The sequence below is a fragment of the Aspergillus mulundensis genome (assembly GCF_003369625.1).
Source record: "Aspergillus mulundensis strain DSM 5745 chromosome Unknown scaffold_6, whole genome shotgun sequence".
NCBI classification, from domain to species: domain Eukaryota; kingdom Fungi; phylum Ascomycota; class Eurotiomycetes; order Eurotiales; family Aspergillaceae; genus Aspergillus; species Aspergillus mulundensis.
The window spans coordinates 917777-931236 of record NW_020797894.1 but is presented as its reverse complement, the minus strand read 5'-3'; the positions used below and the strand labels follow the sequence as shown (position 1 = coordinate 931236).

The following is a 13460-nucleotide window of genomic DNA, read 5'->3' as shown; positions in this document are numbered from 1 at the left end:
GACACGCAACAATCCCCTCCTCCTTTTATTATTCCCTTCTCTTCCCTTCTCCTTTCTCCTTTCTTCCTCATGCATCCATCCTTACCCTCTATCCTTTACGACGCTTCTCCCACGGCCTTGGGGATTTCAGCTGTCTTCGGTGCACTCTTCTTCTATACACTCGTCAAGATGTTCGGCTTCGGTGGTGAGAATCAGTTCGTTGTGGAGGGTCGGGTGAGTTCCCGCTCGATTTGGCGTCTGGTTCTTCAGTCCGAGCAGTGCTGACAAGTTGACTTTGCAGACGGTGGTGATTACCGGCGGCTCAGAGGGTATGGGCAAGGCAGTGGCCTGCCAGCTCGCCGAGAAAGGAGCCAATGTTGTCATCGTCGCTCGCACGCTTCAGAAGCTCGAGGAAGCCATGGAAGCCATCAAGGTACGTTCACGTGGCAGCCTTTTGAGTGCAACTTGCTGATGCCTCTACCAGGCCTCCGCTACCAACGGTCCCAAGCAGAGGTTCCACTACATCAGTGCCGACCTCACCAAACCCGAGGAATGCGAACGCATCATGACCGAAGTCACCGAGTGGAACGACGGCATGCCTCCTGATATTGTTTGGTGCTGCGCTGGATACTGCACTCCTGGATACTTCGTCGAGACATCCGTCCAGACCCTCAAGGACCAAATGGATACAGTTTACTGGACTGCGGCAAACACAGCACATGCGATCCTGCGGAAGTGGCTTGTTCCCATCAACCCCAGTCACCAGCGGCCATTGCCTCGCCGACACCTCATCTTCACCTGTTCCACCCTCGCCTTCGTTCCCATTGCAGGGTATGCTCCATACTCTCCCGCCAAGGCTGCCATGCGTGCCCTTTCGGATACCTTGAGCCAGGAGATTGAGGTATACAACGGATCTCGAGCCTCCAAAGAGCGAGCCCGAGCTACCCCAGCCGACGTCCGGATCCACACAGTGTTCCCCATGGGCATTCTCAGCCCTGGTTTCGATAATGAGCAACAGGTTAAGCCCGCCCTCACAAAGCAGCTCGAGTCTGCCGACAAGCCTCAGACTCCCAAGGAAGTTGCCCGGATCGCCATAGAAGCCATTGAGCGCGGTGAATACCTCATCACCACCATGTTCGTCGGCAACGTGATGAAGGGCGCTGCGCTCGGACCTAGCCCGAGAAACTCTTGGTTCCGCGATACGTGCACCGGCTGGTTCAGCAACCTGCTATTCTTGTCTGTTGTTCCCGACCTTAGGAAGCAGGCGTTCAACTGGGGACAAAAGAATGGTGTTCCCACCTCGCCGTCGGGTTAGACTTGGCTTCGCTGAACTGAATTCATGAAAAAAGCTGTTCCATTCATTGTCCGGTGTACGGCTTAGATACCCTCGAGTGCCCTTCTTTGTTCATCCTTATGACTCTTGTACATCCTTACCTAATACCTTACTAGCCCTAAGAATAGGCAGCCACAACAATGAAGTGACTACTCTGTTCTCAATAGCTTCCATGCTCTCGATAATCCTTCTCCTGTGTGTATCGTCCTGGTAAATCCTCCGTGGATCGTTATGGTAGCATCGCCTAAGATTGCCAGGGATCTGATATTTCAACCTATAATAGACCTAATCGTTCTTGTTTCATCCGTAGCATTGTGGCTCGCTCCTAGTACCAGCAATGAAACTACGGTTCCTATTGTGACGTCGTTCCAGATTCTATTGTTTATATTTCGGGGTCTCTGAGCTTTGTTGATACGTCTAAAGAGGGCTTTCTTTCAAGTATCCGACCTACATCGATGTCCATAAATAAAGAATCTGTCCGTCAAGATGTTGAACTTTCTAACTCAATCATATACTTTTATCCGCACGATGGATTTTCTTACCGTATTTGCCGTCCTCCCTACCGTGTCTGATTATAGCACCAGACTTAACGTGCTATTTTTCTACATGTCATGGGCCACTCTTAAGATGGCGCATACTGCCATGTGGCTTGAGCTTTCTGGCACTGTGCTAGTGCGCGTATTCTTCTACTTCCTCCCGTCAATTATCTTCTTCGTATTCGACGTCGCCGCGCCGGGCATAGCAGCTTCGTTCAAAAAGCAGGGCGAAGCTGGCCTACCCACCGGAAGCAAAAGTTCCTGGCCTACATCAAGAGAAGCCAAGATTGCAGGATGGGCGGTTGCCAATTTTGTGTTGGGCCTCAGCGCGCAATGGATGGTGGAGGGGGTTCTTAGCAAAACCACCCGGGGGCCTGCAGTCAAAGCGACGCTCAGCGTTCCATTGCCCTGGACTATGACAGGTCAGCTTTTCTGGGGTTTCCTCATCAGAGAGGTAAGTGCTGCCGCAAGTGGGACAACTAGCCCATTCATTAGAATTAGACAAACTCACGCCTTTTCTCTTGTATATAGATCCTCAGTTACGCCATCCACCGCTGGGGGCTACACTACAAGGACTCCATCTTTCCCTGGCTTGTCGAGTGCCACAAGAGCTGGTACCATGACCTCACCAATACTTTCCCGCTAACAGCCCACTACGACCATCCCTTCATTTACCTGCTCTCCACATGGCTTCCCATGTATCTTCCCGTTTGCATCCTGGGCTTCCACACCGTCACCTTCCTGCTATACACGTTGCTCATCTCGCTTGAGGAAGTATTCGTCTTCTGCGGATACTGCAAGTTGCCGAGTTTCCTTTTATCTATGGCGGCGCGCCATGCCGAGTCGCACCTTGCCGATGGCAAAGCGTATTTTGGGCGCTGGGGTTATATCGATCTCCTTTTGGGGACTTTGGGTAATGGTGAAAAGGCCAAGAAAAGGAAGTGAGGAATGAGGGCTTCTTTTCGGTGGGTTGAAAGTTTGGTGGATTCGTGCAGAGTGTTGTTGTTTGCATTTATTTTTTGGTCGATTGATCTTCGGACTTTTGCTGCGTTGGCGTTTGGCGGGTGATATCGTGTATAAATGAGTACCCGGGTAGCCTGTGGAAAGTCCGCTTTTGGTGCTTGGTGATATTGAATGACCATGTTTCAAAGTCCCGTGTCGGATAGATAAGCGAAGTAGATATCATATGACGTTGACCGTTGTATGAAGCTTTTCGATTGAGGAACCTAAGAGTAATAGAACACCAACTAAGGAGGAGAGAACGGCTTCATCCGAGCCTGGAACTTGACCTGGAGATTGAGAAAAAGAGTATCATACTAAACATATAATAACTCCCAGCTATCTTTTTTTAGAAGACACGTAACAGCTGGAAAGGGTGATCATGAATTTTTTTCTTTTTCTGCTCACACGGCTCATTAGACAAGAGTGCAAACCAGCCACGCTCGGAGAAACCTGTCTGCCAGAATATAAACACAACCGACAAGGGGTATTTCCGAATTCGCCGTAATCCTGACAAAAACGGGTCCTCCGGTGTCGATTTACATATTTCACCAGCCGTTCCTCCTGCGTTGCGAAAATTGCACCTCTCCGTGCGGAGAAGCGCCAATTTGCATCTAGCCGCCCCTCACATATTCCTCCTACCGAACCCGCGGCCGCCGCGTCGCACACGTCTACCACTTCATCTCGTGGGGCTTGTCGCCGTTGCGCAGGCTGAAGGTGGCGGCAAGGTAGCTGGCGAGGAAAGCCTCCTTCTTGACGCTGGCCAGGATAGACTGGTCAACGGCCTTCTGGTCGCTGGCACGAGCGCTAGCAACAACCTTCTTCTGTTGGTAGCATCAATGTCAGTAATCTGATCTGAATAGCGGACATTGACCGCGCAGTGCTTCAAATGCCCCTTTGTCCCGCCGGTATCGGATCACGTACCTCGGCCTTCTCTCCCTGCTGGAAGAAAGCCTCCTCGGTCTTCTTCTCGTTCTTCTTCTCCTTGGTGAAGTAGCCGGGGGCGGAAACCTTCTCGATGGTCTGGGCGTCAACACCGCTGATGTCGAGGCGGGTGCTGGTGGCGATGACGTAGCGGGAGTTCACCCGTCGGAGGGGGACACCGTTGATCTTGAAGGGGCCGGTAACGAGGAGAACACCCTGGTCGAGGTGCTTGAGGAGGACAACGCGCTTGCCACGGAAACGACCGGCGAGGAGGATGAGGACGGTACCGGGCTGGAGGCTCTCCCTGAGCTTGGTGGGACGGATAGCCTTGCGGACCTGAACGAAACAAAATAGCATGTCAGAAAGCTGATCCCATAGCGTTCCCTTTTCTCGCGGTGTCTTGAATGTCCGGAGGATGCGGTTCTCCTATCATTTTCATGTTCGTTTGATAATTCCCGGTCCACCACTTGTCGCCGAGCCCGTTTGACGCGGCGCAACTGTCGCATTCCTCCACACAAAACCGCATCCTCCATTCGTTCCGACAATTGCATTCGTAGCTGCACGGGGTGTACTGACTTTCTTGGGCTGCGACTCGTCATCAACAGGGTACCATTTCTGGGCCTTCTGAGACGGCACAAGCCTCTGGGCCTTTCCAAACTGCTTCGTCGTGCCAACGTCCGACATTTTGGCTGCTGATGACGAAGAGGACCTGAAAAGAAAGTAGGGGGTGGTTGTCGACGGCGGGTGGTTGTTGAGATTGGTGTGTGACGGGCAACTCACCTGTCCAAAGGCGGAGTGGTGAGGTTTGTGGGAACGCAAGCCCTATCAGTTAGCCGAAAGGCGCTAGTGCGGATTTGGCTCCTACTGATACGGGCCGCCACTTGGCCTCAGGCATTCAAAGTACGGGCTTCCGCAGCGACCACAAGCGCAAGTGCTCCAAAGCTTCCCCGAGCCAAACACTCCCGCGACCTGGACTCTGGAGCTTCGTTCCGGGCTGACGTATCTTCCTCAAGCTTGTTCCTTCAACCACCCCAACAATAAAGGTGGTCTTAGATCATTACCATCAGCAAAGACTTAGAGAAAACTTCCTTTTTCTATATAAAACTTCATTTGCCGCGCGACCATGTCTATAACACCGATCATCACTTTCAAAGCGGGCATCTGTGACCTTGAGGTGAGTCTTGCCCACGCGCGAATATATGGCCTTTCTCAACGTATGTCGCTAACTTCAAGCGTATAATTACTAGACTCAGTCATCAAGTACCCAGGCCAAACCTCAGCAGACACCCGGTTACCTCTACCTCTATTCCGAAGATGAACTGATTCACTTCTGCTGGCGCCCCAGGAGCGCTCCTCACACAGAACCTGAGCTGGATTTGGTGATGGTCCCTTCCGATGCGACATTTACACCCTATCGCCCAGATGGAAAGCCTACAAACGGCCGAATTTACGCTCTCAAATTCTCCTCAAGCTCTCAGCGGTATCTCTTCTGGCTTCAATCCAAATCCCAGCATGATGAAGCCGATCCAACTTTCTGGAGCGCAAGGGACCTCAAGCTGGGTTCGATTGTCAACAAGCTTCTTCAAGGCGAAGAGTTCGATGTAGAGAGGGAGATTGCAACTATCCCGCGAGGTCCATCCAACGGTGATGACGATGAAACAATGGAGGATGTTGAAGGTGTGGACCATGACCCAAACCATCCTCGCGGAGGTAGCGGTGGTGGTGCAGGACCGGATGCCACCGGGGGAGATGTGAGAGAGGAGGGACAGGAATCGAGAGAGGGCGGGGCAGATGGCGGAAGAGCGTAAGTTAGGTACATATGTCGATGATTTTATTGCGGGTACCATATCTTCCGCTCGTGCTTCATGCCGTGGGAGTAGACCTACCCTTCACAATATGATTTTTGCCATCTACCTGTGTTCAAAGTCTGTAAACTGACCGGGCGATTCCCTGATAGGGCTGCCATTGACTCCGATGCTTCAGCTGTGGTGCAGAACTTCCTAAGATCATTTGGAGGAAACCAGTCCCAACAAGCCGAGCAACCATTTACTACATTGCAAGACCTCTTGCCTCCTTCGACCACGCTACCTTTTCTGGACACACTGGATGCCGAAGGCGTTGACAACCTCCTGAAATTCTTGCCCCAAGAGCTTCTCATCCTCGCGCTGCAGATGGAAGGCCAGTCGACTGCCCAAAGCCACCCCGAAACTGCACAAGACGTTCTAAGCGCCCTCAATCTCTCGCAGAAGAAGAGTATTCTCAGGAAAGTCCTACATTCGCCTCAATTTACCCAGAGTCTCGCAAGTTTGACCGTGGCCGTCAGGGATGGAGGATTACCAAGTATCAGCGAAGCTTTGAACATTCCCGTTGAGAATGGTGGATTTATGCGTCGGGGAGGTGTTCCGCTTGGAGGCGCCGACGCCATGAAGGCGTTTATTGAAGGCGTTCGGAATCACGTCAAGGACTCGACACAAGGGAGCCGGATGGAGACCGACTAATTTTGATTTTGGGTCGTTTGTAACTGGCAGCCAGGCAGGCTTGCATCTATCCACTTCTGTTCTAGAGGAGCAAAAACGCGGGCGGCGGCGTTGCGGCGACCTTTGTTATTTTTAGGCCTTGGCGTGGAGCTATTACCAGGCAGCACAGTTCACGCAAAAAGCAACGCGTTCCTGACTGTAGGGCAGAGGATGGCCCTATGGTAGATGCAAGCAAAATCTGTAATCGTATAGAAATAACAATTTAGTCAAACGTTTGTTGTTAATCCGAGGCAAAACAGTAGTGGGTAATCTAGCTGAGGAACAAGAATAGAATCACCGCGAGACAAGCGTCGGATTACCGCCGCTCGGCCATACAGATTCAACATCCCGCCAACAAGCCCCATTTTGGCCGCTGCTGGCTCAAGCTAGAGGATCATCGCGAGAATCCGGAGAAGACACCTCACCTGCGCCGAATTCTAATCTTTGGTTTTTTGACCTTTTTTTTATCTCGCGTTTGCGTTTGCGTTTGCTATCCCTTTCCTACACTCGGCTCTCGTTTCTCGTGCCTGACCTCCAACTGCGACACCTCCGTTTCCCACTACGTACGGCGTATCGAATTCACTCTTCGACTTCTCCCTCAGCGCGGCAGCTTGCGATGTCTGCAGGCTAGTCAATCGATCCTGCCCAGCATGGCGTCGAGTAGCCATGATCGCGGCTCTAGCGACGAGAATGATATTGCCGAGCATTCAATCCCCTTACAAGACCTCTCCGGGCCGCAAGAACGAGGACGAGCGCAAGGCAGGGTGGGAAGCCGGCTATTCTCAGGACGTTCTTTGACCGAGAGGGGACGGCCCTATGAACGATTGTCGGAGGATTCGCCTGTTGATCATGGAGGTCGAACTACGGATTCGCGTTCTACTGATGGCGCAAACCAATTCAACGTCGAAGATCCGGGAGCATTCGCGGCAGCAATGTCGTCGGTTGGTCTTGGATTCGAACCCTCTGGATTTCAGCATTTACCACCGAGCGCGTCGTCTTTAACACGACATGCCCGGGTTGAATCAGAGTCCGACATGGACTTGGTCCATATTGATAGCGTCGACCCCCACGAAGCCGAACACTACCTCACTCCTTCCGAGACCTATCCTGATACAACTCCTTTAACGAGCATCCGACATGTACAACCCATCAGCGGTGCGTCAATCACCCCCAGCGGCTCACGGGATCCATCAAATGCACCTTCTGTTCGCTTTGATGACAGTCACATGGGGTCGCGCTTGGGGGATGATTTGCATAATATGGAGAGTGGTTACAGTGGAAGACGCCGCGCGGAGAGCGTGTCGAAAGACGGGGGACGTTCGCTGTCACCTTCTGTTTCCGGGTCGGCACTGATGCGCGCAAGTTCGATGATGAAGTCCGTCTCCCAACGTGTCGTGAACTTGAGTAACGAGCCGGAAGTGGTAGAGCGGTCTCTCTCAAGAGACTCCCATAAAAGCTCCCGCATGGAAGCTCCGCCCTCACTGCCTTCTCTTACAGACTATGCGCACGATGCGCCGTCTACCTCTTCGTTCAATGAACAAAGCTCCAGGGAGAAATCAGTGGACAGCAAAGCATGGAAAGATCTGAGCAATCCCCTGAGAGGGAAGGCTCTTGGGCTCCTTGGCCCGGATAATGCGATTAGAATGTGGTTGTGTGATGTTCTCGTACATTCATTTACGGAGCCATTCATCTTGGTCGTCATCATCATCCAGACCATTCTTCTAACTATCGAATCAGCGCAGTCGGAATGGTCTCAGCCACGCCGAGAATACTGGGGCATGGACCGCATGGACTATCCTTATCTCGTTATCTTCATCATCTACACCGTCGAGCTTATTGCCAAAATTTTAGTTTCCGGACTGTTCTTTAATCCAGTGGAATACAGTACAATAGATCGGTCAAAAGGCATTAGGACGGCGCTGATGGAGAAGGGGAAGAACCTCATAACACCACAACGACAATTCTCCACGAGGAAATCATCTGCGCACCCAGAAACCCAGCAGGCGTCAATTCTACGAACGTTCACGGGCGGATTGAATCAGATAGAGCAGCAGCTAGCCGACGACCCGCTCCAGAAGCGCCGTGTCCGGCTTGCTCATCGGGCTTTTCTCCGGCACTCCTTCAACCGACTGGACTTTGTCGCAGTGGTTGCATATTGGATAAGCTTCGCTTTAGCCATGGGGGGCATCGAGTATACACGCCAGCTCTACGTTTTCCGGATGCTGAGCTGTCTGCGTACGCTACGTCTTCTAGCGCTAACTAGTGGAACCTCGGTACGTTATCACAGGGTAGCACGGTGGCTCAACTGATTACTGATTTGAACAAAGGTCATCCTTCGGAGCTTGAAGAAAGCTGCTCCTTTGCTGGTTCACGTTGCTTTTCTGATCGGATTCTTTTGGCTCTTGTTCGCAATAGTGGGCACCCAAAGTTTCAAATCGAGCTTCAATAGAACCTGCCAGTGGGTTGGAACGGACTATGGCGAGGACAACTTCACCATGAATGATCCATTTGGCTCACTTCAATTCTGCGGTGGTTGGCTTGATGAAACAGGCACCCAGAAACCATGGGTTTACTCAGACGGTTGGGAAAGCGACTCAGAACCCAAAGGGTATATTTGCCCTCAGGGTTCCGTATGCCTTTCAGGGGCCAATCCCTACAACAATACCATGAGTTTCGATGACATCCTGCAATCGCTCGAGCTCGTATTCGTGATAATGAGCTCGAATACGTTCACGGATCTTCTCTACTACACCACGGAGAGCGATTACCTTGTAGCTGCCCTCTTCTATGCGTGCGGCTTTGTCATCCTGAGTCTATGGATGGTGAACTTGTTGGTTGCTGTCATTACCCACTCATTCCAAGTCATTCGTGAAGAAAGCAAGCGAAGCGCCTTTGCGTCCCAGAAACTTGAAGCAAACGAGGAGGAGGGTGAGTCCTCCCGCAGAGTCAGTACGTTGAAGCGCATCTATGACGCGACGTACTGGTTTTGGATTGCCGTTATCGTTTTCGACCTTATTATGCAAGCCCAGAGGAGCTCTATTATGAGCGATGCCCGAGCCGAGCTTATTAACAATTGCGAGATTGTCGTTACGGTTGCCTTACTCGGCGAGATCATACTGCGATTCATATCTGATTGGCGCAGATTCCACCAGAGTCGCCGCAACTGGGCCGATTTGGGGCTTGCGGTTATCACCTGCATCATTCAAGTACCTGCTATCAGCAACTCGAAGCGCGCATATGATGTTCTTACTCTCTTTCAGATTCTTCGAGTTTATCGCGTTGTTCTAGCGTTTGCCGTCACAAGGAACTTGATCACGCTTGTGTTCCGCAATGCCGTCGGTCTATTGAACCTGATCCTCTTCGTGTTCTTGATCACGTTTCTTGCCTCTATATTCGCAACACAGCTGTTCCGCAGTCAGATTCCACGAGAAGATAATGATGGGGGTACGATCGCTATCACTTTCTCTGACCTATACAACTCATTCCTTGGAATGTATATCATTCTCTCCAGTGAGAATTGGACTGAGACCCTCTACAATGTCACCTCGTTCACATACGACTATGGCACAGCCTGGATCTCGGCATCATTTGTGATCTTGTGGTTTATTGTGGCCAATTTTATCATTCTGAATATGTTTATTGCAGTCATTCAGGAGAGTTTCGACGTGTCTGAGGACGAGAAGCGACTTCATCAGGTACGGGCATTTTTGGAACAAAAGCAAGTCAGCGGCGCATCTCAAGGAAACTTGTCTCTTTCTAAGATCTTCAAATTCGGCCGCGGTTCGGGTCGTTTCAAAGACCCGCTTGATCATGGCCCTGCAGCACTGGATATGCTCCTGAAGGACGCAGTTGTGCGTGAGTTCCTAGATGAGGAGATGCCAGAAAACCAACCCCGCGAGGGCCCTTCAATGGACAGGGCTACAACTACCGCAGAAGGGCTCGTAGAACCTGGCGTATTTTCGCGCATCTGGACGTCGATCACATCGTCAGTCTTGCGGCGAGAACCTAATCCATTTTATGCCAAGTTGAAGATCTCGCGGGCTTACGAAGAATTGGGCCCTCAAGAAATGGCTCGCGAGGTGGTCTCGGCAGAGCAACAAAGGAAACGAGAGCAGCGAGAATACCTGATACGCCACCCCAAATACAACACGTCCTTGTTTCTGTTCAAGCCGGATAACCCGGTTCGAAGACTTTGCCAACAAGTCGTCGGACCAGGACGTGGGTCTCAGCGCGTGGAGGGTGTTGACCCATATAAACCCGTTTGGTACACCTTTACTGCTCTGGTTTATGCAGCTATCGTGGCAATGGTTATCCTCGCTTGCATCACCACTCCAATCTATCAGGCTGTCAATTTCCAAACAAACAGAGACTGGTTCACATACACCGATCTAGGCTTCTCCATTTTGTTCTCCATAGAAGCGCTCATCAAGGTGATTGCTGATGGATTCTTCTGGACGCCTAATGCGTACTTTCGAAGCTCATGGGGCTTCATTGACGGGATTGTTTTAATCACCCTTTGGATTAATGTGTTGAGTGCGTTGACTTCGGAGCGCGGTGTTTCTAGGGCTATCGGGGCGTTCAAGGCGTTGAGGGCGTTGAGGCTGCTCAACTTCAGTGACAGCGCCAAAAACACTTTCCACTCCGTTATTATTGTCGGAGGGTGGAAAGTCATTGCTGTAAGTTGTTTGCCGTCCTTCCATTGTCTCTATACTGACTATTGTCAAGGCTGCCTTGGTCTCGATGAGTTTCTTGATCCCATTCGCCATCTACGGAGTCACATTGTTCAATGGACAACTGGTTGAATGCAATGACGACGGAATAACGGGAAGCTTGGATGCCTGTGTCGGCGAATATATGAGCGCGCCGTTTAATTGGGACGTTTTGGCACCTCGAGTTGCCTCAAACCCCTACTATGACTTCGACAATTTTGGAGATTCTCTGTTCATTCTTTTCCAGATTGTCTCTCAAGAAGGTTGGACAGCGGTTCAGTCCAGCGTGATGAGTATTACAGGTAGCGGACAGCAACCAGAGTCGTTTGCAGCTCCAGAAAACGGGCTATTCTTCATAGTGTTCAACTTGCTCGGTGCCGTCTTTGTCTTGACGCTCTTCACATCTGTGTTCATGCGCAACTACACGGAGCAAACTGGAGTTGCTTTCCTAACGGCTGAGCAGCGATCTTGGCTTGAATTGAGGAAACTACTCAGACAAGTATCCCCGTCCAAGCGGAGGTCCGCCGAGAAAAGCACGACCTGGAAGCAGTGGGCTTACCGTAAAGCCTACAAGAAGCATGGTCGCTGGGCGAAATTCGTTACCTGCATTCTTGTGCTTCACCTTATACTGCTGTTTATCGAATTTTACCCCGAGGACAAGGTTTGGAGCAAGATTCGGGACGCCATCTTCTTCTCGTTCAACTTTATCTACGTTGCCAATGTCCTCCTGCGTATGGCTGGACTGGGCTGGCACCGCTTCAGTACAAGCTCATGGGACATGTACGCCCTGCTCGTTGTTCCTAGTACTATCGTCACATCCATTTTGAACTTCACGTCATACGAGCGACGAAAGACTATTGAGGTGCTGAACAAGTTATTCCTTGTGGCCATCACATTGCTGCTCATTCCTCGCAACAATCAGCTCGATCAACTGTTCAAGACTGCAGCGGCCAGTTTAACGTCAATTGGCAACCTACTGGCGACTTGGTTTGTTTTGTTCCTCGTTTACGCCATCGCGATGAACCAGGCCTTCGGCCTCACGAAGTTTGGTGACAATGAATCCGGTAACATAAATTTCAGAGATATCCCAAGGGCACTGATTTTGCTTTTCCGGACGAGCTGCGGTGAGGGATGGAACGAGCTCATGGAAGATTTTGCAATGATGGAGCCACCGATGTGTAGTGACCACGACGGGTTCTTTAACAATGACTGCGGGAGCAAGGGCTGGGCTCGAGCGCTGTTCATTTCGTGGAACATCATCAGCATGTACATTTTCGTTTCTCTATTTGTCTCGCTGATCTTCGAGAGTTTCTCCTACGTCTACCAGCGAAGCAGCGGTCTATATGTGATAAGTCGCGAAGAACTCCGTCGCTTCAAGCAGGCATGGGCTGAGTTCGACCCGGAGGGCACGGGTTACATCACCAAGGAGCAGTTCCCACGGCTTTTGAGGGTAAGTGAGCGAAGCAACGTTCAATCAGCATAGAGCTAACATCTGGCAGGAACTGACGGGTATATTCGAAGTGCGCATATACCAGGGTGATTTCATGGTCCCGCGCATCCTTGATGAATGCAAGGTCGACAAGCGGGACTCGCTCCTAGCGCACCGGAGAGTTTTTGAGGGAGTTGACCTCGACAAGCTTGCCAGAATCATTCGCAAGATCCCGGTTAATACCGTCAGGGAACGGCGAAAGCGGCTCAACGAGCTCTTCGAAGAAGTTCTTGTATCTGCAGACCCGACACACGGCATTACGTTCCACTCGTGTCTCATGATCCTCGCACATTACAACGTGATCACCGACAGCAAAAGTCTCAGACTCGAGGAGTTCTTGCGACGCCGCGCAAAACTGCAGCGCGTAGAGGAGGCAGTCCGTCGCAACACAGTTATCGGGTTCTTCAAAACCCTCACTGCTGCTCGGGAGTTCAGAAGAGCGATCGAGCACAAGAGATCCGCTAGGATGACCTTCGTGCCTCAATTCAACGTGCCTGAGATCTACGTGGACGACGAACCGCAAAATCTGGTTGACCGACAGTCTGAAGAGGACCCACGGGGGTCGGCGCGCAACAGCGGGGCGGAACCCTCAATGCTCTCACCCACATCGACGGGTCGCGGAGAAGCTGGACCGCCACAGCTGCCGCGGATCAACACAAATGTTGGCGGTCGGTTGGACTCCGGAGCTAGCTCGCCATCGGAATGGTCGAATGTCAGTATTTCCTTATCGCCAAACCGGGAGCGAGCGCACACAACTAGTTCATATGATCCGCCATCGGCAGGGGCATCGGCAACATCTGAGCATTCGCGCCACAACAGCACGATGGCGGTACAAGATGTGATGCAGTCCCTAGGCGATTCTGCGTGGGGTGAGAGTATCCGACGCAGTTTCACGCAGCGACGGCCAAGGGACGAGACATAAATAACGCGCCGCTGAAATGAAATGAAACAAGCGATGATACCACGAGCTCTCGA

At 51.5% G+C, this 13460-nt stretch overlaps 5 protein-coding genes across 5 annotated transcripts; 4 read left to right on the top strand and 1 right to left on the bottom strand.

Annotated features, from left to right (window-relative positions):
• Positions 1–168: 168 nt before the first annotated feature.
• Positions 169–1294, top strand: ksrA (3-dehydrosphinganine reductase; the record flags this gene model as incomplete). Its single annotated transcript, XM_026748505.1, has 3 exons — positions 169–213; positions 281–412; positions 464–1294. The coding sequence occupies 3 exons, from the start codon at positions 169–171 to the stop codon at positions 1292–1294; spliced, it is 1008 nt and encodes a 335-aa protein (XP_026602809.1).
• A 546-nt stretch (positions 1295–1840) lies between these two features.
• DSM5745_06488 (sterol desaturase family protein) lies at positions 1841–2793 on the top strand (the record flags this gene model as incomplete). The annotated part of the gene is made up of 2 exons (XM_026748504.1): positions 1841–2302; positions 2380–2793. The coding sequence occupies 2 exons, from the start codon at positions 1841–1843 to the stop codon at positions 2791–2793; spliced, it is 876 nt and encodes a 291-aa protein (XP_026602808.1).
• A 725-nt stretch (positions 2794–3518) lies between these two features.
• Positions 3519–4455, bottom strand: DSM5745_06487 (60S ribosomal protein eL6; the record flags this gene model as incomplete). The annotated part of the gene is made up of 3 exons (XM_026748503.1): positions 3519–3671; positions 3772–4107; positions 4348–4455. The coding sequence occupies 3 exons, from the start codon at positions 4453–4455 to the stop codon at positions 3519–3521; spliced, it is 597 nt and encodes a 198-aa protein (XP_026602807.1).
• A 439-nt stretch (positions 4456–4894) lies between these two features.
• On the top strand, positions 4895–6269 carry DSM5745_06486 (uncharacterized protein; the record flags this gene model as incomplete). The annotated part of the gene is made up of 3 exons (XM_026748502.1): positions 4895–4945; positions 5019–5575; positions 5729–6269. 3 exons carry the CDS (start codon positions 4895–4897, stop codon positions 6267–6269), a joined length of 1149 nt encoding a protein of 382 aa, XP_026602806.1.
• A 668-nt stretch (positions 6270–6937) lies between these two features.
• On the top strand, positions 6938–13407 carry cch1 (calcium channel protein CCH1; the record flags this gene model as incomplete). The annotated part of the gene is made up of 4 exons (XM_026748501.1): positions 6938–8560; positions 8615–10963; positions 11013–12446; positions 12496–13407. 4 exons carry the CDS (start codon positions 6938–6940, stop codon positions 13405–13407), a joined length of 6318 nt encoding a protein of 2105 aa, XP_026602805.1.
• Positions 13408–13460: the final 53 nt, after the last annotated feature.